Source organism: Limanda limanda, chromosome 13 (assembly GCF_963576545.1).
Source record: "Limanda limanda chromosome 13, fLimLim1.1, whole genome shotgun sequence".
Lineage (NCBI taxonomy): Eukaryota > Metazoa > Chordata > Actinopteri > Pleuronectiformes > Pleuronectidae > Limanda > Limanda limanda.
In genome coordinates, this window is record NC_083648.1 from 15186683 (window position 1) to 15213557 (window position 26875).

General features: G+C 42.7%; 3 protein-coding genes across 7 annotated transcripts; 2 read left to right on the forward strand and 1 right to left on the reverse strand.

Moving 5' to 3' along the window:
* The first annotated feature begins 706 nt into the window (after window positions 1–706).
* On the forward strand, window positions 707–17878 carry LOC133018335 (transcriptional repressor p66 alpha-like). 4 transcript variants are annotated; one of them, XM_061084678.1, is made up of 11 exons: window positions 707–828; window positions 9824–10356; window positions 11860–11998; window positions 12668–12796; window positions 12922–12999; window positions 13096–13215; window positions 13448–13621; window positions 14734–14989; window positions 15178–15575; window positions 15937–16195; window positions 16682–17878. In XM_061084678.1, the coding sequence occupies exons 2-11, from the start codon at window positions 9827–9829 to the stop codon at window positions 16819–16821; spliced, it is 2223 nt and encodes a 740-aa protein (XP_060940661.1). In that variant the 5' UTR covers window positions 707–828; window positions 9824–9826; the 3' UTR covers window positions 16822–17878. The 4 variants fall into 4 exon arrangements, with proteins under 4 accessions (XP_060940661.1, XP_060940664.1, XP_060940663.1 ...); XM_061084681.1 differs by having other exon boundaries at window positions 15937–16060; XM_061084680.1 differs by having other exon boundaries at window positions 13451–13621.
* Window positions 17879–19026: 1148 nt separating this feature from the next.
* Window positions 19027–21782, forward strand: ndufa13 (NADH:ubiquinone oxidoreductase subunit A13). The gene is made up of 5 exons (XM_061084185.1): window positions 19027–19153; window positions 20279–20357; window positions 20454–20525; window positions 20627–20696; window positions 21544–21782. The coding sequence occupies exons 1-5, from the start codon at window positions 19060–19062 to the stop codon at window positions 21661–21663; spliced, it is 435 nt and encodes a 144-aa protein (XP_060940168.1). The 5' UTR covers window positions 19027–19059; the 3' UTR covers window positions 21664–21782.
* Window positions 21783–23648: 1866 nt separating this feature from the next.
* On the reverse strand, window positions 23649–26875 carry cirbpa (cold inducible RNA binding protein a). Of its 2 annotated transcripts, XM_061083745.1 has the most exons (7): window positions 26793–26875; window positions 26010–26130; window positions 25792–25898; window positions 25492–25636; window positions 25199–25391; window positions 25027–25085; window positions 23649–24558 (listed from the first exon to the last, which is right to left on the reverse strand). In XM_061083745.1, the coding sequence occupies exons 2-7, from the start codon at window positions 26107–26109 to the stop codon at window positions 24545–24547; spliced, it is 618 nt and encodes a 205-aa protein (XP_060939728.1). In that variant the 5' UTR covers window positions 26110–26130; window positions 26793–26875; the 3' UTR covers window positions 23649–24544. The 2 variants fall into 2 exon arrangements, with proteins under 2 accessions (XP_060939728.1, XP_060939729.1); XM_061083746.1 differs by lacking the exons at window positions 26010–26130; window positions 26793–26875 and having other exon boundaries at window positions 23649–23929; window positions 25792–25863.

Genomic DNA, 26875 nt, shown 5'->3' on the forward strand with positions numbered 1-26875 from the left:
TGTCCCCAGTTACTTCAATTGTTTTGGATTTGGCTGCAATGCTGTTTACCCCTGATACTCCAGAAAGTGTTTATTGGACTCAAACCCTTCACCCACCCTTCCACAGTGGTGAGTAGATGAGTGAATTTTCATTTTTTGGCAACTTTTCAGTTTAAGACGCCAAATGTGGCCCGAATTTGTTTTGTGCTATTTAAGGATCACATCCAGATTACACCTTGCCTGGATAACGCATGTTTGCCAAAAAAAAGTCCCACATCTGTTTTGGGATATTTTGGACACATCCTATTTTACTAGTGGGCCACTTTATGCTTACATCCGTTTTGTTCAGGCCACACGGCCAGCATCACTGCCTGAAGTGGCCCACACGCGTCTGCTCCAAATGAATGGAGAGGGATGTGATGCGGATGGGAGTTTGAGGTGAAGGTCATGATGCTTTTCATTCTCAAAGTGTCATTATTGTAAGATAATGTGAGTGCTTGGACGAGTGTGTGTTAGGGGAGGATCTCTGCAGTGGCTGGCACAGTCTGGGGTCACCCAGAGGAGCCCCTGAGCTGTCCTTCCTGCTCCAGGGCCCTCGGTGGTCAGTGGCTCTCCACGCTGGGATCCGGTCGCCCTGGTGAGTCGAGGTGCGCATGCCCACTGAGGAGGACGCAGCGGCTCCATGTGTGTTGAGGCGCATTATTTGGCAACAGACGCGGCAGCGGGGAGGGCCGAAAAAAAAAGAGGATATCCCCTGGCTTTGAAAAAAGCAACGATTTCCCGAGGTTCACTGCAGACTAAACATCCCCGGGTCGACCATCGGCGACGATCAGGCCACGAAGCGACCGAGTAAGTTGACAGAGGGGAAGCCGAAGTTTGGTAGAGAGCGGATCGAGGGGAGCCTTTTATTCGGACGCGTCGCGAGGAGCCAGGTTCTCCTCCACCTCTCTGTGACGATAAAGAAGCTGATGGGCTGTTGAAAAGTAACACTTCTCCGAGGAGGGGGGGTGGGGTGGGGGGGCTGCTGAGCCCGGACGGGTTTGATTTGGGGGGGTTCGGTGGAGCTCGGCACTTTGTAAATAGGAGCCGGGACGTGGTGTGGTCGCGGGGGAAGTGTCGTGGAGCGAGGTGAGGATTAGAACGTTGCACCGCCGACGGCTCAGCCTCGTCCGTGGGGCCGGTCGGTGAAATGTACGAGTTCCGACTCGGAGGTTTGTCCCCCGGGAAGGGGGGGCACCCAGGTGAACAGTCCCACGGAGCCCCCCACAGCCTCACTCCCAGCGGCGGGATGAAACTTTGTGTCTCCCCTTCCGGGGCTGCTGCCGCCGCTGCCCGTCCCGCAGCGGGGCGGCCAGGTCACCGGATCGGGCTCGGTTCTGGTTGTTGTCGAGGGGGGTGGGTGGGTGTGGGGGGGGGACATGTTGGCGTGGAGCCCCCCGGTTCGGAGGACTTTTCCCACTCAAGTGTTGACCCTCCGGTCGGCCGCTGTGGGTCAGACACGACCCGCTGGTTTCCCGAGCTTCGTGTTTTTGTTTGTTGCGATGGAAGCTAACGCTAGCTCCCGCTAACTCACAACAAGCTCACCTCCACCGAGGCGGCGGCAGTAATACAAAAAAAGCCGGCTGCTTGCACATGTCGTGTGGGCTGGGTTTAGTTTGTTAAAGGGCTGGCGGTGGTTGTGGACAGTGAACTGGGGGGGGGGGCAGGGGTAATGGTGGACACTGCTGCCAGCCCTAAGCCCCCGTGGCGGTGGCACCAGTGTTGGTTCTGCTATCTAGTAGCTAATCTTCCTACTTCTCTCTGTGACAACCGTAGTCTTCCTCCTCTTAAAGCTAAACACTCACACTCACACACTCACACTCACACACATACACTTTCCTGCGCTTCGGGACAAAGCTGTGGCTGGATCTCTGTCCTCAAACCAGTTTCTACACATTCCTCCACGATCTGTAGATGTGGACGGGCACAGATGGATTTAAAGACTTTTATTGTGAATGACCAAAATGTTGACAAAGCTACATGCAGGTGCTGAGAGATGCTGCTAACTTTTAGTGGTTGTTTCAGACTTTGAAATTCAATGGAGCAGTTGATAATTTACTGTTTTCGTCATTGTTATTATTATTCCAGATCTTTTACGTTATGTCTACCCTGCTGTTAGAGAATAATAGTGATTCAATGTGCTAATTAGACTAATGACGTACGTGTTTGTACTCAAGCATGCATGATGTCACTAAATATTTTCATTATTCCTGAATCTTCAATCGATTGATTTTTTTTGGGGGGATTAATTATTAATTATTCGGTTTTTTGCACCGTCCAGAATAGCAAATTCTTGTGCAGTCTCGTGAATCTGAAATCAGTTAATTGTTGTCATTCGCTGAGATTGCTGCTGATAAATTCCCTAATTAAAATAAATTAATTCCCTAATGTAATTAATGATTTTAGTGGCAATTATTGTATCAATGGAACTGAAGCCGGGCCAGGGAAACGCAACACAACAGAGGCACTTGAAAGTCTTTTGGTAGACCGTGGAGGGCAAGGCACTGAAGTGGTCGGCTTTTAGGAGACTTTATTGCCTCTTTGTGGAGTTCTAGAATGAACACTCAGTTGTTCATGAGAACAGAGGCCTTGTAAAGTGCCCTTTCCATGTTAACACACCAGTGCATGGGTGCTTTGTTTACAAACTGTCATTGTGAACAATATACAGGTTGCCTTCAGTGGAGGGAGCAGAATGCAATGCTCTGACCCAGGGACTGCTGAACTACCTGTCGTGACAGACGGTGCAGAAGTTGTTCCTCCGTGGCACGATGCAGCGGTTGTTCCTCTCCATCCCAGAGTGACTGGATTTGTGGTATTAGAATAACAAGACTTGCGTGAGTCACAGGGTTCAGCCTGGTTTTCCAGAGAGGACTGTTGCACAGTGTTGCGCACACAAGACTGATCCAGAGTAGTTGCGCAATCAGCCACTGTTCTGGAAAGGGTCGTCCGCTGGCCGTGTTTTAAGCTGCTGCACATGACTGCAGGGGTCACAGGGCAGCTGTTTGGTCAAGGCTCTGTGACTTCATCAGATATATAGGGAGCCATTTGCTCTTTAATAGCCTTTGTTCTGCCTGTTTCGTGGAGTCAATGGTGTTTGCTGCTGCCTAAAACACCAACTTGTTAATAGTCTGAGGTATTTAATTGAGCAAGCAAGTAACCCACAAATATTAGTTTTGGCTATGACAAGCTCCCACGCTCATTTGATAAATTACACCCAGTCAGATTAAATAGTTTTACGTGTAATCATGCAAAAAGTGGATTGTTTCATGTTAGTGCTCAGAGGCCATGGTCACCATCATTTGTAATTGAGACGGATGCAGCCAGATAATTGATACGAATATTTTTGCTGGTGCAGCAATTTTACAAGGTGGTGTGTGTCTGTGTGGCTGCACAGTTTGAAACCCTTCTGTGGTGCAGGAATGCGTTTCCACGGGGTAAAGGTCTGTCGGTGGATAAATAAAATGCTGAACACATACTGCAGCCAGACATCATTGATGGAGTGAGCGCTGACGACTGAGTGGCTGAAGATTGACATGATTCACGAGTGACAGGAGGAATAAGCACCTTGGGGCAGAAAAAGATGAAACTGAGCTGAAAACCAGGCAGGTGCAGATAAAGTGTATATTCTGTTGAATGGAGAACCCTGATGCCAGTTTGAAGTATTCTACGATGGTGAAAAGACCCACTTGCTATGAGCTGAAGGCCGGCACAGTGCACTTTGATAACGTGGCAGTGATCACCATGATTTAATTACACAGCAAATGTTAACTGGAGGAAGATGTGATGGTGTGATTAGATCAGATTCTACGATAATTGCTCCTGTGACGACGTTCACCAAAGACGACAAGCGAGACATGAAGTAATAACTCAATTTAATACTCTCATGGCTTATCACACATTAAAGTACACAGCCTATCTGCTTTAAGTGTGTTATTTGGAACTCTGTAGATTAAGAAGCCTTACATGTTTATAAGGTATCAACTAATTAATTAACATGTCATGGTGATATGATAAAGATTGAGGCGGTGTTTGTTAATGTAGTCTGAGTAATGAGCACAACGACTAAAGGGTGGCAAGACTATGGCAAAAAGAGATTTAGTTTATTGATAAATTATCTGTTTTCAGTGAAGTTACTTTGCATTTTGCAGTCCATGCATTGCACTTCAGACATGAAACAACAGGAGCTAATTTTCCATCGTTTGCCTTTCACATATGAGGAACGCAGCAGGAGATTGTTTGGGTCCGACACGTTCACAACAACAGGAAAATGTCCAGACCACTAAGGTGAGGGATAGAGCATGAGCAGGAGGCAGGACATGAGGTATAAATTCCACTGTGGAATTCATACGTTTTTGCTTACAGCAGATCGACACTGGCCTCGCCATTATCGACAAACGCTCTTGAATCTTGTTGTGTTTCTGTGTTGACATGTTTGTTTGCATCTTACGTGTGTATTGCTCCTCTTGTTCATCTTCGGATGGTTGTATTTCTCCAGTTTTGCTTCAGGCTCACTGGCTCCCGTTGAGGTTTCTGGATAGACTCTCAGTCTGCCATTTTCCAGACATTTTGTTAGTTTCAGGAAAATGTCTGGACTTCAATGCATGTCTTTAAGGTGATATTTGCATACAAATTCAATCCTTTGTCGTACTTACTTAATGGTTACACTGATATGAGGCTGCAGGAATTCATATTTTATAAAACTTATTAAAACAGTGGTTTACAGTAGACCCTTGAGAGACATTTTATCTAAATAGAACCCTTGTATTTTCTTTGTCTGTAGCTCATCACTAAGTTCTTCAATGTAAATTGGTCTTTTTTGATTTAAATATTAATTTACCTAGTATGGACTAGTGCTGGTGCTGTGACTTTACAGTTAATAACATAACATATATGTGACAATAACAGTGTCTGTTAACAACAGCACCAGGTAATATACTCAAGTACACAAGTTATCACTGTAGAAACGTGAAAGAAAGTTCATATCATTGCTCATATCTCTCCTCATGTTCTGTTTGATGACCTTGTACATAAATATCACTCACCCCTACAATTGAAGACCCAACAGTACTCTGGGAAATACACAGATATTGTAGAAAGGTGAAGAAAGATGTGCTTTGTTAAAGACCATGGAGACAATGCCATTGGTTTTCTTTGTCTATAGTATATTGATGCAATTGAAAAGATTGATGATGGAAATCTATGACTCTGATTACCATCACCAGCACATCACCATGACCACCACACACTGTAGAATGAGGTATTTACAGTGTTGTGAAGTGGTATGAGTATTGTTGAATATTTTGATAATCATACCCTAAAAACTTTCATCTCACCTGCTTCTCACAGAAATAGTATTATATTGAAATTGACAGTGTCCTGTCACCCTCGTCCAGATAGTTAACAGTTAGTGACTTAGTAAAGGTTGACTTCTCCGTGTGTATCGTGAATTTGTGTGTCATACCGGTAAAGTAGAGTTTTCCTTTCAGTCTTAGCTGCTGCTAGAGACTTTACACAAGTTGCATGTGATGTTATTTCGTCAGCTGGGTGGAGGGTCCATTTAATGTGTGTGTGTGGGATGAGGGAAATGTGTGTAAACTGCCATGGAGATGAAACGTGAAACCCGTCGGCCATTCAGATCCCCTGCTACAAAGATAGGGTCAGTGTACGTGTAAGTTTGGTGGGAGGGGGTTCTTGCGGGATTCTTATTGCATCCCCGTGTCTAACTTCTTCCACCAGCATCTTTTCACAGATAAATGCACCAGAATTGATGACGATTACGCCCCACCCCCCTCACACACACAGAGGACGCTCTTCTCCAGCACCTGAAGGGTTAAACTAGCTTCAGCTTCTCTCACACACACACGCACACACACACACACGCACGCACGCACACACACACACACACACACACACACACACACACACACACACACACACACACACACACACACACACACACACACACACACACACACACACACTAGCCAACCGGTTTAAACCGGTTTGCAGGAAAAGTGCTTTGTGTGTCCCAGTGAATCCTGGGAAGGGTCATGTCATGCGTGTCTCAGTGATGTCAGAGTATTAAAAAAAAACTTCTCCAGCTCTATTATCAGATGATTGCTCTGCATGCTGCGTTGTGTCTGCACTGTACATTGTGAAGGTACATCGTGGACACACTGAGCGTCTTTTATGCTCGCTACCATAAGCGTTCCGAGAACAGGAAGGGGAGGAGGTTGGAGTGTGTACAGTGTGTGTCCAGACGTAGCCTAGGTCTCAAGGGTTAATTGTAGTCGTCGTCCCCCCCCCCCCATCTTTAAAAAATCCTAGCTTCCTGCAGTGCGGTGCTGGGCAGACTGAAGGCCTCAGTTGGCACTGGGCCTGGTCTCTGTAACATACATACACATGTATGATTCAGAGCAGGACTTTGTTGTCTTTGTGGTTGAACAGTGTACATACTGTACAGCAACCATGTAAGGGTACTCTGAATTTTCATTTGTGCTTTCTGTTTGAGAGTGTGAACTTTGACCATCGGTCACTTCCTGTACCATGTGAGACAGCATGTGTTCACCTTTAACACATTTGATAATGACTGAAGTTATTTCAATGAGTGTGTAAATATTATTGTAGTATTGTGGTTTTGACATTTTTGACTTAAACTTAAAGTTAGGGTTGGTAAGTTGTGACTGTGAGCACTTTTTTTAATCTTATTTGTTGAAGTTCTCTCCACTTTGTGATGGACATGAATAAATAAAGTTGTTGGTAAAAAAACGCCAGTGTCTATGGCCTTCACAGGACTGCCAAAAACATAACCAATCATTTCATTCAGGCCGAATGAAATTATCCGCTGTTGTCATTAACCACCCTTGTGAGACATCAGCTGGGGAGACCTACACCTCCGAAGCAGAGACAAAAGCCAGAAGTTAGCAAGCCAGTCTAATGGTTAACTTTAGCTTCACTTATAACAAAAAGTGACAGAAAAATTGTGTGAAGACCTGTTCAGGTACTGTGAAGTGTAATTGTTATCAAACACAGTCTCTCAAACATTGATATTTAGGGTGTGGTGTCTATTATACATAAATGGTTCTTGACATACTGATGTGGAAAGTGCATCAGAGATTTACACAGAACAAAGTGGTCGGCCTTTATCAATTCAAAGTAAACTTATATCGAACCATGCGGTCCATCGTCTCTCTGTGTCCCTCATGTCTGACCTGATGCTGAGAATTCAGAGCAGCCACTGCATGGATGTTTTTCTATTTAGGAGTATGCAATGCTTATCTGTCTGATACACAAGCTGCTCTATCCACTGCTTCCAGACGTCATCATCTGGTAGGACTGGATTTGTTTTCCCGGGGACATCAGATGTTAATGTATCTGGTTCTCCTTGGTGCCAGCCCCGGGGGAGGGGGAGGTTATACACAAGATTAAGTCTTTGAAATAAATATAAAATGTTTCACTTGCACACATAAATAAGTAAAGTACTCCTAGCCACTGGTCGTTATGAATATTGTAACAGAAATCATGCTCCAGTTAATTTTAGATATTCTCCCAAGTCCCTGTTTAACTTGATTACGATTTTGTCATGTTCTTGCAGCTTTTTGATGTCTCACTGCAGCATTTTTTTTAGTTTTTTTACCATCTTTCAAAAGAACTCATTGTTATAATCAGGTGATCCACAGATTTTTTCATTTGCACTGCACACTGAGTGGTTTCCATTGAAATTTGGATAATTGGATGTTTTGAAATTTTACTTGAGTCAACATCTTGGTCATTTGACCTCACTAATTCAACCTGTATAGTGTGGTGATCGTGTGTTTTCTGCAGCTGGCTCAAGGTCATCTTTGCTCAGGAGGTGATATTTATTATTAATATATATATATTATTAGCGCCGGAGTAGGGGTTGGTAATTTGACGATCTTATACTGTGATTGGCATTTAAGACACCTGCAAAAAAATTGATGACGTCTCATGCACCTGACAGATAAAAAGCTGAGAACGCTTCTGGCGAAAAGGGCAGACGCTGGTGTCAATGTGCTGTAAACAAAAACATGAAAGTTCTGCAGCAGTTGGAATTTATAAGTCGTTGTCCTGCTTCTTGCATGTTCTACCCAGACGCCACACCTCACATGAATGCTCCGGAGATTTTTCTGTTGTTGTGAACAACTCTGACCCGAACAATCCTGCTGCGTCATTTATATGTGAAAGGAAAACTCCAAACAATTGCATCCGTACATTTCCCGGAGTTCATGTCTGAAAATGGATGTGGAGATGTTTACTGATATGGCATTTACACTCATATCCAGACTACATTCACAAACCAGACAGGGTGGCCAAAGAATATTTAAAATGATATTATATTATCAAATTGTAAAAAGACAACAACGAACTAAATTAACTGCACAGGAGTCACACAACGTTGCTTTGATCGATTTAAAATGACATTGACAATGACGTAGATCAAACAGAAACAAACAAGTAACTTAACTGTAACTGTTTGGTAACTATGGTAGAGAGGGCACATCCGAGTCAGCCTCTGAGACTACAGTGATTTGCACTTTGAGCTTCCTAAATAATACTTTTTGATCATTAACATTGTGGAACCTCGGGGTAAAAAGTTGTGCGTAAGCGAGGCTAACATGTCAGTCCTGCACAATCAACCTGAGGGCACGTGTCAAAAATATGCAAACAGATGAGTATGGCCTGATGTCTGGAGCTCCACCCAAACAGCCACATCTTGATTCGTAGATGTTTCTGAAGAAAAATATACCTATTCAAGCAGTTATGTTTGTCTTATTGGTTTGCCCTCCCCTTATACACATAATGCAATAGAAATTTGAACTTTTTTAGGCAATAATCAAACAACTTTTTTAAGGATACTGCTGAATGGTTGTGCTGAACAGGATTTCATGTGTGATTGGACATAGCAGATCAGGAGCCGGTGCCAAAAAGGGACTCCGAATCACTAGTGTGGCCGTGGCTCGGTTATGCACCGTCAGATATTGGTCAAAGTAAAGTTATCTATAAACATTGCCTGGCAACAGTCAGCACTTCAGATGTAATAAGACGCATCTATACGACAACCTTAGAAGGAAGTTGTCGAGTGCCTCACGGAGGTCGGTACAACTCCACTGATCTGTATCTCACAGGGTCCAGAAACACTGAGAATTAAAGTTAGATAGCGACACAGGTCCAGGTGAAATGATACAACCAAACCAGCATCTGCTACTACTATGATCTTTTTCTACTTGAGATCTAAGTAACTGAAAAAACTGTTTTTCAGTGGTTGTGTAATTTATTGGCTTCTGATTTAAATTGACGTTTAACTTCTTGTTTTATGAAAACAGTGTCAATATTTGGTTATAAAGGTGCAAATAGAAAAGCCCATATGCTGGTTTTCGTCTGGATATTCTTGAAGGTAAATTTAAAAACTGAAGAGATAGATCGGGGTTCAGATTGTGGTGGTTTTCTGTGTTAAAAACATCATGTCTTGATATTTTTGGTAGTTAACTGGAGTAACTACTGTTACTCTCCAGTTTGTCAGACAATCAACATCTGAATGGTATAATGTTTGTTTTTTTACATCGAGCATTTGGTTGTCGTACAAAAATAAAGAGAATGTTTGTCTCCTGTGAACAAACTTGTTCACATAAATATGTACACAATATGTCCTGCTCTGATATACTTTTGTCTGCCTAAGAGACTTTCTGTAGTATTTCTGTAGCCTGTGGAATTTGATCGTCAACTTTGATCCCTTTTGAATAAATAACAGTCAAGATAACACAGTTATTTCTTCCTCTTTCTGCAGGGGATGTCTGAGGAGGCCGTGCGCCAGACGCGCAGCCAGAAGAGGGCGCTGGATAAGGATTCTGACCCCCAGTCTTTAGAATCCTCCGATGCTGAAAATGACAGCAAAAAGCCTAAACTGGACCCATCAGAACCCACAGCACAGGCTGAAACTGCACCAAACCCTGACCCTCTCATGGTGCAGGATGGTCAGAGCCGGACTAGCACCGGATCAGAGGACGAGCAAGAGCGAGAGCAAGAGCCGAGCAGCTTGCCTTTACCTTTGCCTTTAGTGTTACCATCGGCCTCCCAGCCGGTTAAAGATGATGAGGAGACAACCCAGACCCAGGAGGTGGCGGAACCCAGCGTTGACAATCGGATGGACTGCAATGATAAAGCCAGCAGGACGGAGCCAGCTATAGATACGAAGAACCGGACTCGACCGACAGAGCCAAAGGCGTCAGGTGGCATGCTGGCTGCGGGCGAGGTGAAGGCCACCATTAAAGTGGAAGTTCAGATGGGGGAGCAGCCTGTGGATATGAGCACGTCAAAGGGGTGAGGAACGGTTCACAGTAAACTCAGCTCAACTTAAACAAACACGAGAAAGTTAGTAGAAGTAATGCTGTGAATGTGCAGGAAAGTTTATTTGAAAGACTCAAGCTCCTTTCCTAAATTTGTAATCTTCAAAAAAAACAGATGGGAATTTACAAAAAGAGAAAATAGAATCTATAAAGACTTAAATATGTTGAAAGTTACTTTATGAGAGCGGTGTGTTGTTTGAACTTAGTGTTTGGGGGGGGTTGTGGGTGGTGTTGTTGTGGTCAGAGGTGATGTCTAACTTCCTCTTTGACTCTACCTCCATTTTCCCCCCACTAACCACCTGAACCCTAAAAAACTCCCCGCACACAAAATGAAGCCGTGTGTCACAAACCGGTTCCAGCCGGTTGTTGCCATGGTTTCCACAGTGGAAGGAGCAGTCAGGGGAGGAGGGAATGGGGGAAGGGGGGGGGGGCGAAAGTGAGTGTGTCACGTGATGATGACTTTGGGGTCATGTGACTTCTTTGGAAGAGAAGTGATTAATCCACAGGAAGTGATGCTGGCGCTAAGCCCTGAGGAGGGACTAATACACGCGCACACACGCAGGCAAAGAGACAGGCCTCACGTTGTCATGCGTTGACTTTAACGGCTCTTTATGCCTCATAGAAACCAATAATCTGTGAAACGAGGAAGCCATCCTTGTTTTTATGGGAGCATTACTCATGGCCTTCAGTTGGTGAGCGACACTAGTCAGGGAATTTAGGTCATCTTGCTCTAGCATAAAAAGCCTGCGACGTGAAGTTATCGCCGTGCAGCCGAGGTTAGAGATGTTTGTGGAATTAAGTGCAAAAATAATCATCAGACGACATGATTTTGTAGACCAGAGAGACGGTCGATCCAAACGGCCTCCAACCTTCCCCGCTTCTTTTAATTTCTGCAGCATGCTTTGTATGATGACGTTAGTCCTGTACAGGTGATCCTCTATTATACATTGTCACGATATCCCGTTTGCGGTTTCACTGTGAAATAAATGCCTTTGACTGCAGTCCCACTTTGCCCCTCTGTGGCATTTAGAACAGGTCTGTTGTTAGTTAGTAGCATCGACATGAGGAGAGTCTGGAATTGCTACATCCTCGTTGAGCAAATCAAGCCGCGGTCATGAATTATAATTATAGTTAAGGAGCAGACCTCTTTGAATTCAGACATTTATAATATAATCCCAAATTTGAGCCAGTTAAAGAGTGCTTCTTCAACTTGAAATATTGTTGATCTCTTCAGCTCATGCTTAGCAGCTAAACAGTGTTTTAAACCCAAACATTTATTTTAGATTCTAGTCGGGGACCCAAATGTCTTTATTTGAAAAAAAAAAGTGTATAAAATAATGTGCAAGGCCCATATGATGTGTTAATTTGATGGAGAGATGTTGCTGCAAAAATATAATAATATGATTTACAGTATAAGTGCTTGCATTATAACAAGCTGAAATTTAAATCAGATTGTCCTTGTCTCCCGCATGTCCAGCAGTATAAAAAGGGAGAAACGCCCTCCGTCCCCTGAAGATGATGATGATGATGTCATCATCCTGTCAGATAATGACTCCCCGAGTCCTCCGAGGAACGGCCTGAGCCACTTTAAGGAGCTGGACACCGACTTTCTCATGGTGAGACAAAGAAACATTAAGCTACAAGTTGTACACTTCATGCTGCTGCTCTGTTCAGATTGATACCTATGTTTAGGCTTTAATCACAACCTCGAGTTTGAACTTTATGCTTCCATGTCTTTGAAAGCCTTTGCAAGAAGTTTCATGTTTTCCGATTGTTCTTCTGCTAGGTCTGACCTTTTCTTGCGAAGTAGATATCTCAGAAACACCTTGAGGGAATTTCCTTAAATTAGGCACAAACGTTTACTTGTGCTCGATCATGGAGCGATTTCGATCTTGGTGATGAGTCAAGGTCACTGTGACCACACAAAACATGTGTTTTTTTGTTTTTAAAATACAATTACAGTACATTAAGGTCTTCACCAAATATTGTATATTATGGTTGTAAAACTGAGTCCTGATTGGTTATTAGAAGCGCATATATATGAGCAGTAATTCTAGTAAGATCTTGACAGTAAACTGGGACATAGTGTGAAGAAGCGATTTTAGTTTTTACCTCATAGATTTATGTCAGAGATGCCCAGAGCTGCTGAAAATGTCCCATATCATGCATGACTGTTGGTGGAAACAAGGACCAGATGACATTTAACATTTCAGTAGCTGGAGAGGTATTTTAGTTTTTTGTAAAGTGGATGGTGTAACTGGGATGTTATGATCTGTTGCGTGTAGAAGAGCAGCCCTGAGGAGAGGGAGCGAATCATCAAGCAGCTGAAGGAAGAGCTGAGGCTGGAGGAGGCCAAGTTGGTTTTGCTGAAGAAACTCCGACAGAGCCAAATACAGAGGGACACTCTCCAGAAGGTAAACTATAGTTATTTCCCACAGCAGCACAGGGTCACACAAAGAGTTGCACATCCCTACAACACAGGTCTTCCTCTTAAGTCTATTTTTTCTGTTCGTTGTCTAATGTCTTCCTCTTTTTCCAGCCGTCGGGTCTGTCTGGCTCCTCTGCTCCTCCTCCTCTTATACGAGGGACCATTGCAAGCAGTAAAGGCTCCCAGCAGGTTAGTGTGGAAACATCACATACTGTATGCACTCTGCTGGCAGTGTGGATCCCCCTCATACTGTTATTCAAACTGATGGTGCTTTTCTCTCACCAGATTTTGACGGGCAGGAGTTCAGGCACGGTCATTCCTCCGCCATTGGTAAGAGGAGGGCAGCAGATCTCGTCCAAACATGGCTCCCAGATCATCATGCCGCCTCTGGTCAGAGGGGCGCAGGTGAGTCATGGGGGGAATTTAAATGCTGTTATTAGCATGGTAATTATTATTTTGCTATATTTTTCTAATTTTATTAATTTAAAACACATTTTTTTTATTTTATTAAATCTCATTGTCTGGGCATTGATATTCCCTCGTCCACCACCACCTTCGTGTGTGTGTGTGTGTCTGTGATGTCCCTCCATGTCGTCCCTCGCATTGTCCTGGTTAGACCATCTCTGTATCTCCACAGCAGATCCAGGCTCTCCGCCAGCACCAGCAGCAGCAGCTGTCTGCCTCCGGGGGCTCGGGCTCAGGACCCCCTCCTCTGCTTCTGGGCTCCAGGAACTCAGCCCCTACAGCCCAGGGCCAGAGAGGGATGATGCAGTCAGGCCTCATCAGAGTTGGAAATAGTGGTAACATGATGGTCAGTGTCTCCCCTGTGCTTCCCAGTTCAAAACAAGAGAATATATACCGCATGTGTTGCCATTCAGTCTAGAAGAAATAGTATGATAGCTTACAGGGTTGAATGTGTTTGACAGTATAGATCTGTTTTAAATGTATCTGCTGGAAGAACAAAATTTTTCTGTTCACACCTCAAGTGTCAGTTTAAAAGTCAAATTTTGTGACATCACAATTCATTTGGAAATGAGTCGTGGTCTAGTGTGTAACTTACACTAGTTAGATTTTAAGACTTGAGACCTTCAGTGCACAATCACTGAGGATGCACTGTTCGTGGGAGAGGTTCATGCTAATTGATTCTGGATTTGTCAACAAGGGAGCTCGAGGAAGTGAACTTTCAAGAATTAGAAATTAATTAAAAAAACGTCAAATCGAAATCAAGTATTGTTTACATATTTTGAAAAGTGTTAATAATCTTTAAAGTGAGGCAGACTTTATCATGTCATCAATAGTGAGAAGCATCTGTAGTCAAGCTCACTCCCAGAGACAACAGCCTACTGCAGCCACAAGAGGGCAGTAAATAAAATGATTTCAAACAGGCAATACCAGATCCTTTTATGGGATAGTAATCTTGTTAGATCAGATATAATGAGAAATATAACTTCCACTCGGTTACCAAATGATTCATGTCTATCTTTCAGCTTTGACAGGTTAAGCACAACTTTCGTTGATGGCACACAACTATATTAAATAATATCTTGTTTGATGAATGTCCACTATTGCAGCTAAAACATTTCCAGCTATTTTTTACGATGAACTATTAAGCAAAATGTGAAGGTGATGTTGTGAAAATAAAGTAATCAGCTATTTATTTTAAAAGCAGAACTGTTAAACCATAGACATGAATGATATAAATATAATAATCATAAACTAACCTGGATTTAATATATTTGTTTACACTTACAGTTGATAGTATTTTTGTACATGAGCTGTCACAAAAGCTTTGAGTTAATGATCAGTTATTGTTCACACTGAGACTTTGGTCACTTGTTTACTGCTCAAACAAGTCAAACACGTTATGATTTTGACTGGATGTTTCAATCAGATGTGTTCTCTTCTGTCCGTCTGTTTTCAAAGATGTCACAATCCAGTTTGAAGGGCTCCTCCTCAGGAAGCAGCGGTTTGTCTGGAGTCAACGACTCTCCAGCCAGCCGCCAAGCTGCAGCTAAACTCGCCCTGAGAAAGCAACTGGAGAAGACCCTCCTGGAGATCCCCCCGCCCAAGCCCCCTGCCCCAGAGTTCAACTTCCTGCCTTCAGCAGCCAATAATGAGTTCATCTACCTGGTGGGACTGGAGGATGTGGTACAGAATCTGCTGGATACCATACACAGAGGTGGGTTGGTTTGCTGTTGGGACGGATTTTGTTTACATGTTCAGATAAAGTGATAAGCCGTTGAATCAATCTATCAAATGAAAATGAAAATCTTAAAGTTGTATCCACTGGTTTTAAACTACGTTTTAGATTTAAAAAACGATAAACTAAGATCAGTGTCTGTGGGTTTCCTGTCTGTCTCCATTCAGGGAAGACAGGTGTAGCACTGTCCAAGGCCATTAGCAAAGACCCCCTCATCTGCACTCAGTGCAACACTGACTTCACCTGTCGCTGGAGGCACGACAAGACTAAAGTGCTTTGTGAGGACTGCATGTCGTCCAATCAGAAAAAGGCTCTAAAAGCCGAGCACACCAGTCGGCTGAAAGCTGCGTTTGTCAAAGCGCTGCAACAGGAGCAGGAAATCGAGCAGCGAATCTTCCAGCAGACGTCGTCAGGGTCCCACGGTGGCTCCTCATCCTCTTCATCACTGAAGGCAGAGCAGCTGATGTCTCAGCAACTGAAGCAGGCTCATGCCAGAGCGTCCTCCCTCCAGCACCACCACCAGGCCAGCCGAGCAGCCAACATCCTCCACCATCACGCCATCAAGGTTGGAATCAGTTTTTCTTTTTGCCAGTCACCTTTGTGCTATCAATAACTCACTAAACACTTCAAATAGTAGGTATTACAGGTTTTGATAGATGTGGGTAAACCTGCTTAAAAGGCAATTGACTACTTTCTCATTGCCAGTAGAGGAATTTGCATTCATGTTTTCCCCCCTGCTGGGTCAGGCTAGATGTCACAGACTCATCAGAAACCTTTCTGTCGAGCTGGTGTTGCATTTTGATCATTATGAAGAAAAACAATCACCGTTACACGTTGTTAGCCAGATGTTTGTGGGTTTTTCTTCCTGTGGAAAAGGTGCTTTAGTTAAAACCTCTCTGTGTGTCTCTGAACTTCTCCCCCCTCAGAGTTCCCAGGGCCAGCTGTCCCACAGTGTCTCATCAATGGGCATGAGGGGCCTCCCCCATTCCTTCTCCTCCTCCTCCCAGCTGCAGAGTGCGGTGGCGGCGGCAGCCTTGGTCACCCGGCCAGGTAAGCACGCCCATGTTCCCCACCGTTCTGTCCAGAGTTCAAAGGTGAGCAGCAGTGGAATCGTCGGCGGCAGGATTATCAGCGGAGGCAGTGCCTCATCCACTGCATGGAAGAAGCAGAGCAACAGCAACACAGGTAGACTCACATACCCGCCCGACTGTGGCGCCTGACATCTGCTCTCTTTCAAATTCCTGTCCGGTCCCAAAGCAATCCTTACACTTCCTTAAATTCAAATTTTCTAGTTTTAAGGATTCATTTCTCTCAAATAATCACACAAACACATTAGAGCAAAAAACATAAGGTAAAGAAACATGCAGGAGGAAATGTTTTTGGACAAGGCAATCCCACTCTCCAGTTCCCCCTCTGCAATTGGTCTCATCTTCCTAATATAGTCCCTCAGTCTGGTGGTGTATTTGTTCCTGGGTGTCTCTCCTCCTCCTCCGAGTAGAAATTCTCTCATGTCTCCTTTTGTCTGTCTGTGTGCTGTGGGGACATGGGTGTCTAAATCATCAGGTGCTGCACTATATCACACTGCTTTTTTCACTTTACTCTCAAGGATTTAAACCGATAACATGCTGCAAGTCTCACACCCTGACCTGCCGCTCTGTTGCATGTTCTCAGGAGTGACTATGGCCTACGTGAATCCCAGCCTGACCGGGCACAAGACGTCGGCTACTGTGGACGCTCGTCAGAGGGAGTACCTGCTGGACATGATCCCCTCTCGCTCGTCCCTATCGCAGACTGCAAACACATGGAAATAGTACTCTTCTATTACTCCATTAGATCCTCAGCTCCAATAATAAGGTCAACAGCACCCCCTGGCGGACTGTTAACCAAATACAGTTTCTCAAATTGGAAAAAAAAAAGATCCTTCCTTACTCACTCTTTGTTGTTTTAGTTTTCTTATTTTCTGTTGTTTATCTTGAGGTTCTTTGGTTATGGTGCAGAAATAATTTTTGATTTGATTGAGGCAAATAAGGAAAAACAAATACTTGAAGGGCTTCCCCTCTGGGTACCTCTGTCCTGCACAGCGGGCAGATATAATAAAAGTAAGAGGTTATGTCAGCAGTGAGTGTGCTGATAAACACGAGGACTCTGTTCTTTCTGCCATGATGTGGGTCAAACTGACCAGACCTTTGACACTTGAATGGTTATAGTCATACCCAGGAGTTTACTTCCAGAATACATTTATCATAAGCAAAAACAACTGAGTTGTAAAATGTTCAGTACATCACCCCTGTAGTTAAAGGTTTGACTTTATTTTGTATTTACTTTAAGTTATTTTGACTGATGTTAAAAATCACTCTGTAAATTGTGGTTTCCACAGATAAAGAGTTAGTTCTAGCTTTGTATTTTTTTTCCTCTTCCTGTTTAACAGCATGCCTCCCCTTAACCTCTCTGTTCATTTCGCACCTTAGCTGACGAAGCATGGTGTTGTTGCTTAATTCATCTGTAATTACCATCTGTATTTTGCTTATTTTATATCCGTGTCAACATTGTAAGGTTATTTTTGAGTGTTATGTCAGTGCTGAAATAATGCAAACAGAATTTGCCACATTGGAGCCAGTGACCTTGCCTCCAATTTTTACAACTTTAATCCAGCATATAGATGACTCTGAATCCGTTGTAATCAGGATCATCTCCCTGGTCCCGAGACCCTGGAAAACACAAGACCATTTTTTATCTTGTACCTCTCGACGTATTGCATAACTTCTCTGCTTCCCGATCTTAATTGCATTGTACAAACTTATGTTAAAATTTATTTGGTTTACTTTTTCCTAGCTCCTAAAGAAATAATAAAAAATTACCAATTTTAAACATGTGTTTCCATTTATTTGGGGTAATAAAACATTCATTGTCATCAAGATGATATTTTTGATTTTTTAATGATGCTCATATCATCAAGAAATAGAATTCACTTGTGGAGTAAATGAGATCAGCCTGTAAAAGAGGTTAAAAAATGTTTCCATTAGGCATGTCCCAACAACAACTAAGAGAAGAGGACAATGTAAACCCCTCTGAGCACAGAAATGAATCATATGTGGCTGTTTAGGAATGTAAGGCTGCTGGCAAGTGTGATGGAAACAGGACAGACGGGTTCATGAGATGATTGACAAGACTTCTGGAGATCAAGTTTATAGATAAGTGCCGCAGGCGACGACAACCTCACAGGCCTCAATACATTAAAATATGAAGCTCAGGGGAATGCAACCATTACACATTATCTACTTAGTATCACTACCCACTTATACTTCAGAGGGACTGTGTACTTTTACTTAAATTAACTTCAATTCAGATCACAACAGATCTTTAAACTTACACTTTGCAAACTAAGGTTGAAACCTTACAGTATATACTCCCTCTTAATGTGCAGTTGTCGACTCTACTGCATTTATTCAACACCTGGTATACTCCAGTGGATTTTTGGCTGAAGGAGGATTTTAACTTGTAATAAAGTATTTTATACTGTGGTCACATTTGTTTTGGTCAAGGATCTTAGTACTTCTTCCACTGTCTCTAAGATGTTATCTGCTGTGGTTGTTTGTGACAAAATAACAATAAAACTGCTTCTGCATGCTTCATAATACAGTTTGAAACGTGTCTCTATGTGGATATATACTAATAGATTTTCACATACAGGGAATTTGTTTTTGTGTGTTGGTGCATGACGATGAATAAAGTAGAAAGACAAGAGGAAACTTAAAACTTCTTAAAAAGCAGGTTCAGTGAGTTAAGGAGGAAGTTATTGACAAAATAACTTCCTCAAAAATAAGTACAAAAAAAAAGTACAAAAATCCAACGTGAAAACTATTCAAACACTGCAGTATGTTTTCATGTGTAAAGTGTGTAGTGAAAGTGCTGGTGTGTTTCGAAGTAGTAGTTCTCACTCTGACCGCAGGGGGCGGAAGCTCAGGGCGCTGCCGCAGCTTTCCTGCCCGAGTGAACAAGAGCGTTTCTCTGTGACGTCAGCTGCGTGGTGTTGTGGAGGCTGGAGGAAGATGGCCGGCTCCAAGGTGAAGCAGGACATGCCTCCTTCGGGAGGATATGCCGCGTTTGATTACAAGAGAAACCTCCCGAAACGAGGGCTTTCGGGTACGTGCACCTGAATCTGATTCACACTTTACACTCTGTACACATATCCGTACACAAGCTGACAAACACATGAACTGCCTGACACTCACTCCCCATATAGCAGCTAATGCTAACGGGTTAGCGCCGGTGGGATGGAAACTCGTAATATTAATGCTTTTGTTGACTCTTTAATGAATAGTTGTGTCTTTTAACAGGTAACAATGAGACCCTGTGTACACAGCAATGTGTCTAAATCACCTTTCTGACCGAGTTCTTCTTGACAGCAGTGATAGCTGCTTGCTAACTAGCTAACAGGGGCTCTATTATTGTATCGTAATGGAACATGAGTTTAAGAGTTTATTAAATGAATCTTGAAAGATGGTGACTTAAGCATCTACTGCTCATTTAGTGGTTTGAACCAACAAAACCAATGAGATAAAGTTAATAACCTGGATCTGGTGCTACATATGAATCTGTGACCCCTCAGATTCTGTGTCTGTACAGATCACTCACTGGATTTAAACGCTACAAAAAGATCACGTGTTGACAAGACAAGGCGTTTCATAGAAACAGTCGCACTGTATTTACTACGTCACATCTTTATAGACCCATATTGTCATGGGGGGGGGGAACTAGTGATCCTGGTCAAATCAGCTTATTTATGTCCTGCTCTAATTCACACTGAAATAAAAGACAACAAAAAGTGTATTCCCTTCTAACAATACATTCATTAAAAATGTTGCTTTCTGAACCTGAACTAAAGTCTAAAGGTTATTGGGATCAACTGTGTCATTGCTGAAAATCACCTGAAACCTGGCACAGCAACAACAAGAGTCACATGGCCAGGACCATACACCTGCAACTGTGAGCAAATCCTCTCACATGAGGGACTGTAGTCTGTCCTGTGACTAAGTAATCAAACTGAATTAATTGAAAATACATATATATATATTTATATATTTATCATTTACTCCATGTTTATAACACTAAGGGAGAAACTGGGGAATTTACAATGATCCTATTGTTCCTCTGTCCTTAGCTGGGATGTATATATCACTTCTTTATTTCTTCTGAACACAAATGTAAAGCATCTGTGGTGAAATTAAATCTTGCGATAAATTCTGACTCATTCATTGTCATCAACAGGATACAGCATGTTCGGCCTTGGCATCGGCGTCCTGGTGTTTGGCTACTGGAGGATGTTTAGGTGGAACAGAGAGAGGAGGTCAGAAGACGCTTTGGGTTTTGCTCTCAGTAAAACTGTGTGATCATAACAAAACAAACTAATCTTGGTGTCGTTGTCAATGTTTGTATTTCGCAGACGCCTGCAGATCGAGGAGATGGAAGCCAGGATAGCCATGATGCCCCTGCTGCAGGCAGAGCAAGATCGAAGGTGACACACACACAAGAAAAAAATCAAAATTTGTGTCTTATCTGGTGGCAAAACCTGTAGTGTAGCTGTTTATGGAATAGTTACATTTCCTCTCTTTCCAGGACCTTACGAATGCTGAGGGAAAATTTAGAAGAAGAGGCAGTTGTCATGAAGGACGTTCCTGGCTGGAAGGTAATCTTAATTCTAGTAGCCCACTAGTTATTTTTGTCTAGAAAAAGTATAAGCAAATAATGTTGTAAAATATGCCAGGTTGTTGATAGAGTTAGCACCGGTGTCACATTACATAGTCCAATATAAACCTGCTGATCTGTTTTTCTTTTTAGTTTCCCTGTTTGCTTTTAAATATTTAAGTATTTCACCTTCAGTTCTTCATGAATTTTATTTTAGATTTTCATTTTTTTAAGATTATGATCTATAAAAAAGATGCTACATTTTGTGTTAATCCACTTTAGTTGTTCGCACAAGGTGTACTCCATGGGTTAGTGTGGACAACATCTCAACTGTTGGCATCAACCACGGACCATTTAATATTTTATACCTTATCTGTATTTTGACCATTAACAAATGTTAATTCAGCTGATAAACTGAGATCTCATTATGTGATCAGTGCACTGTAGAGGGCTAAAATAAATAGTTGTGGATGAATTGTTGCCGTAAGTACTCTCTAGAAAGTGTCATTCACATAGATACAACTTCACTTTTCTTTTTATGTTCATTTTTGACTCGCATAAGGAAGTATCTATTTTCCACCTACCTATGCATGTACAGGTTGACAAGTTGATTTGGCAGATCTTTCCTTGAATTGCAGAAATGTATTTTAGCTTTAGGGTACTGTTATTGAAAACAGGGTTAAGGCAACGATGATAAAAACATGAAAACCATTAGAATAAGTGGTGCAGAGTGTTTGAAGAAATGTTGAATTAATCCATTTTAGTTTTCTGTGCTGGTCAATAACATGTCGCAATAAATCTGTTATCAGATGCATCATTAAGTCACTGTGTCTCCAACACTTGCGCAGGTCGGTGAGAGCGTCTTCAACACAGACCGCTGGGTCACCCCTCTGTCAGAGGAGCTGTTCAACCTCCGGCCACGTGAGGAGCTTTTGCACAAGAAATTTGGCTTCTTGTGGTACGTGTAATCTCCACAAAGACAAAGTGTACCGAGCTGCACCACCTTCCTCAACCAGTATCAAGTGGACCCGAGTGCTCACTCAATTCAGCTTGTAAATGTCCAATATTAAAATTATTTTGATTCCTGTACCCTATCCTGTTTTTTTTAATGAAGTATGAATGAAACGAGTCCTATGAAGAATCATTTCCAGCAGCACACAATATTGGCTTTAACATAATACCAAAGTATGAGAACTTGTACATACTTTTTTGCTAAGTTTGAATTAAAAAAAAACTTAAGGCTGACAATCAGATTTACCTTGGGAGATACAGATGGAAATTTTGTAATTAATAATCCTCAGGTTACTTTCTCATGACCAACTTAGCAGGTGCTTTTAACAGTTTCATTAAGTGACTAATGTTTGACTTCAGGTGAGTCAGGACGTGGTTTATTAAACACTACATATCAGTGTTTTGAATGAGGAATTTGTAGGTTACCATCTTGTAGATTGAGGATTTAAGTGGAAACCAAATACACAAATTTGAGGTGACATGCAAAATAAAACAGCAGTTTATCATATTGAGTTTTATTTATGATATTGCGATACAAAAAACCTCAAATGGCAGAGTATTGCACATTTCTTTAGTATTGCAAAGACAGTATATACTCTCAGCCAGAGAATTTTAATGTTGAGCCACTGTGAACACAGTTCCTTCATCCTGCCAACATTTAATAACCATAAAGGCGATGGCCGTTTAGTTTGCCGGTTCCTTCCAGGGAGCCACTGCATCATCTGCTGCACGTTGGCCCTGAAACAGGAATCCATTAACCTGGCAGATCTTAATGCAACAATATGGAATAAATACTTGTAATTTAATACATGACTTACCTGATCAACTGCATTATTGCTGAGCTCTAAAGCTGCCACTTGAGCTGCGAGGGGATCCAGAGTTGCCTCAGACCATATGTTCAATCTAAAGAGAGATTAAGAGATGGATTAAGTCTGGCAACTGGTGCTTTTGAAAAAGACAGAAAAATATCTGCATGCAACACTATTCATGAGTCTGAAACTCACCACTTATTTCATATGTAAGGTTGCAAAGAAAAACAACTGAATAGTCTTTGACACCTTACACATCAAATAGGACTGCTGTGGGGCATTACTGGAGCGAATTGGAGGACTAATGCAGTGAACAGAAGTGGACTGAGCACAGTACTACCCATGACTTAAGAGGCCAATGCTTTTTGTGGACGAGGTGGAGCTCTGCATTCCCGGAGTGCCACAGAGGAGCTTCCCCCCCCTCGATGAAAATTTAAGTGTCAAGAGAAGAGGCCATGGCATGTTGGAAGGAGACATCTGAAGCAGAGGACTATACAGCGACTTATTTTGAAGGTATTCATGGAAACAATGAGAACTGAGTTTGAAGGATGTGAGCAAAGCAAAAGATTTACCTCACGTGCATTGGCCTACTTTCTCCACATATGACCTAGGCAAGAGAGCAGCTTTCATCTGAGGAGCACTTGTTGGTAGACGCAACACTTCGCTCTCCAAGGACTTGTAGGTTTTTGAAGTGGCTGACCGCTTGAACGTAATGAAGCATTAACATGACCAGACACAAGCTGACTTTTTCCCAGCATTTCCTTGTGCCACTTTGAGGGCTATTTAGTCAGACCTCATAAGGTTTCTTGTTTTCTATGATGTTTAACATTTCTGACTAACAAGTTGTTTGAGACACTCAGAATTCACTGGGCCAAAATGCAACTTTTATGATCTTACGAAATCAGACAGTGTGTCAAAAGTGAACTTTTACAAATTTCACCAAATTCTGCATTTTCAAGACAACATGAGACTAATCTGCCAAATTTTATTTCCCCTACATAGACATCCATTGTTTAATGTCAGTGCTTTCCGCAGGTGACTTGATTCTCACGCAGCAAATTACAATATATGAGCCTACAGCTCTCAGCTTTACTTCCCCCATGCGATAGTTTCGAAAGGCAAAAAAGTCAAGATTATTTTCCACAGTCTGTTTAATAGGCTCCATGAAGCCAAACTGACAAAGAAAAAAAACGTTGATCATACAAAGAACATAAAGTACAAAACTGTTCCCGGTTGAGATATTACTTTGGGGAAACGAAGGTACATTTTTCGATCACTTAAACAAGATTAGTCCATTTTACAGCACATTTAAAATGCAGATGTTGAGCACAGAAGATACCTTGGACAGACTGTAGCATGCTGCAATTTGCAACTTCATGAACAGCCGGCCACTTCGGATGTGTAGTTCACCAGTCTGAAAGGAATTCACTCTTTTGGGAAATTGAACACACAGGAGCCTCAGCTAAACTAAGTTTGAAAGTAAAAAGGAATTTAGCATCAAATCCCCGGTCTGTTCTACAGTTAAGGGATCTCTTCTCACTCAGTCCAAATCCTGACAAGTGGTAGTCGAGTCAGAGACTGAGAAGGGAAATGAAGTACAAAAACAAAAAAGGTCAGATATTTCAATAAAAAAAACTCAGAATCATATCAGGAAACACTAAATGTGCTGGACAGGAAGTCTACAGCGACTGTAGTGGCTGTTCAACAAGCGCCATGTGGAGAGCTGTCTGATCCCCAAAATGGGACTTAAGTTCTAGTACTTATCAGATTACAGAGATGCCCTTTAGTTAAACGGTCTTTTGGAGGAATAAAAGATGGCCAATCAAGCATGGTTAGAGTCTGGAACTGCAATTTATAACATGGGTTGTTAAGGAATGACCAAAACTCATGGCTACATTGTTTTAAGATAATTGAGCTACTACAACAGAACTACAAAACTAAGGTCAGCAATAACACGTGGACATTTTTCTTGAGGAGCGCATCTTTGAAATACAGCCAGCCAAGTGATGATCTTGAATCAGGGAGACGTTTACTCGTTTGTAGCTGAGGATAAGAAGTGGGCACACAGGTAAAGACACTGAAAGTTCCAACACTGGAGTCTCACAAAATCCCCTTCAACCCACCAATCCTAAAACCCTCCCTCATTTTGCTGGCCTAAAGGGTTCCATCGGCTGAGATACGAGCAATGTGCAGTGAATGCCACCTAAGGTGTCTCAAATCGGCCTGGTTAGCACAGTGGGATGGACTAGTAAGATCGGCCATCAGTATCAAGCGAGACATCAACTTGGGCTCAAGTATAAGACTGAGGGGCATACGCAGTGCATGTCTTCACACGGTGGGGCTGTGAAATTGACATAATACAATGTGGATGTATGATGAGGATTAACAAATCCCATTCTACCAACTATAAATGTTTAGTGTAGAAATAATGGAAGTATTTAACATGTGTTGTGGCTGACAGTTTCAATTTCGAAAGACAAGTCTACATAAATTCATATCATTCATGCTCACCATAGCTGTCATATCCTTCACGGTAAGAACCAGAGCGATCACCATATCCACTCTGACCCCTGAAAATTCAGAAACAAATTGAAATTGATTAGCTTTCAATTGATTATTAATTAGCACCCTAACAATGTCACTTTAACTTATACTGTTTTCATTCAGTGTTTCCACAACTTACCTATTTTCCCTGTAGCCGCCGCCGCCACCACCGCCGCCTCCTGACGAGTATCCGCCACTTCTGTAGCCACCACCGCTGCTGCCGCCACCAAAGCTCCTGTCTCCTCCACCACCACCACCACCGAAGCTTCTGTCACTGTAGCTCCTGTCCCCATATCCTCGGTCACCATTGAAGCCACCGCTTCCACCGAAATCTAATGAAGACAAATCAGTGAGTAAGCAGTGACCAAATTAACACAACAAAAATAATAAAATTTGAATAAAATGAATAAAAGAAAGGGCTGCAATACTTACTGTCTTCACCTCGGGAGTACCCTCGTCCGCCCCTCCCCCTGGAGTTTGTGAATCGGCCACCTCGTGGTGCTGAACCAAAACCAGTCCTCTGGCGTCCACCCCCCTTTCCCGCTTCATCAACGCGGATGGCCCTGCCATCGAGAGTCTGGAACACAAAGCCCGTCGTTAATATGTATATACACATACAACCACCAACAATGATGTGGATGGACCGATTCAATACAAAAATTATTTAAAAAAAATAGCATTTTGTATTAAAATATAATACACTGCTAGCTATAAAATGATTAAATGATTTACCTTGCCGTTCATTGCCTCCAACGCATCCTTAGCGTCTTCAGCGTTGTTGTACTTGACAAAGCCGAAGCCGCGAGACCTTCCGGTCTCTTTGTCTCGGATCACGTCGACTGAAAAGAGGAAAACGGCCATAAAAAATTAATTAAATCCGTTAAAACACTCGATCGTGTCGAGTGGACTGTGATTTATCAATAGGAGGCATGAGAAGTGTGGGACTCTACCTTTCTCGATGTTTCCATATTTGCCGAAGGCCGCGCTGAGAGACTCCTCGTTGGTCTCGAAGCTCAGTCCTCCGATGAATAATTTACCTTCGTCCGACATTTTATGTGTGGTTTAAAAAACCTACAGGCACAGAGAACACACACATGTGTTAAACCACCGCTTCCTCGGTAAACATCGACAGCATGTATGTAGGTCACTGGGACCGTTACACGAGGGAAGGACCACCCCTCCCTGCGCAATCTGCAAAAAAAAACTAAATCCCGGCTCTAAAGGCAGCATCGAACGAGACTATAAATAAAATGTTTTTATTTCATAAAGATTCGTCGAAAAAAATCGATTTGGTGGTTGGTGCATGGTGAGGCTTCGGGCCTGCACGCGTGCCTCGGCTCAGCTAGCGGATCAGCTATCCTCTTCTCCAGCGGGCGCCATTTTGTAGCACGGAGCTGATGCGTTCACTTTGTCTCACCAGTCTCCGCTGCCTCGTTCCAGCCTTATATAACCGAGCGATTAGCACCAGATCAGCGGAATCAAAATAATACGTCTTATAGTAATCACAACAGAACGAGAGAGCATCGTTTAAACACGGTCGAATAAATCGTTGCGTGGGGATAAAAAAAATCCGTCACATTTGTTCGTCACCATTAAAGGAGCGAGCTTTGACCACTTAATAGGTTTTTTTAAATAAAGCAGAATATCATAAAGCAGGTAACACGACAGCTCGCATCGATGTGTGTCCCTAACAAAGAGCTGGAGGAGAATGGTGATGTTTAAAGAGCTTTTACCGTTTCTGTGTCAGGAGCGAGGAGCGATCAGCGGAGCCGCAGGTCGAATGAGGGAGAATGGAAGCGGCGCTCCGCTTTTCAGC

Bases quoted from the DNA above. Each gene is read 5' to 3' on its own strand.
- cirbpa (XM_061083745.1), bottom strand. From the start codon at position 26,109: ATGTCGGACGAAGGTAAATTATTCATCGGAGGACTGAGCTTCGAGACC. The intron at 25,899-26,009 runs GTAGAGTCCCAC...TCCTCTTTTCAG, and splicing joins ATATGGAAACATCGAGAAAG to TCGACGTGATCCGAGACAAA. The intron at 25,392-25,491 runs GTAAGTATTGCA...TGTCTTCATTAG, and splicing joins GTACTCCCGAGGTGAAGACA to ATTTCGGTGGAAGCGGTGGC.
- LOC133018335 (XM_061084678.1), top strand. From the start codon at position 9,827: ATGTCTGAGGAGGCCGTGCGCCAGACGCGCAGCCAGAAGAGGGCGCTG. The intron at 13,216-13,447 runs GTGAGTCATGGG...GTATCTCCACAG, and splicing joins CTCTGGTCAGAGGGGCGCAG to CAGATCCAGGCTCTCCGCCA. The intron at 14,990-15,177 runs GTGGGTTGGTTT...GTCTCCATTCAG, and splicing joins GCTGGATACCATACACAGAG to GGAAGACAGGTGTAGCACTG.
- ndufa13 (XM_061084185.1), top strand. From the start codon at position 19,060: ATGGCCGGCTCCAAGGTGAAGCAGGACATGCCTCCTTCGGGAGGATAT. The intron at 20,526-20,626 runs GTGACACACACA...CTCTCTTTCCAG, and splicing joins CAGGCAGAGCAAGATCGAAG to GACCTTACGAATGCTGAGGG. The intron at 20,697-21,543 runs GTAATCTTAATT...ACACTTGCGCAG, and splicing joins AGGACGTTCCTGGCTGGAAG to GTCGGTGAGAGCGTCTTCAA.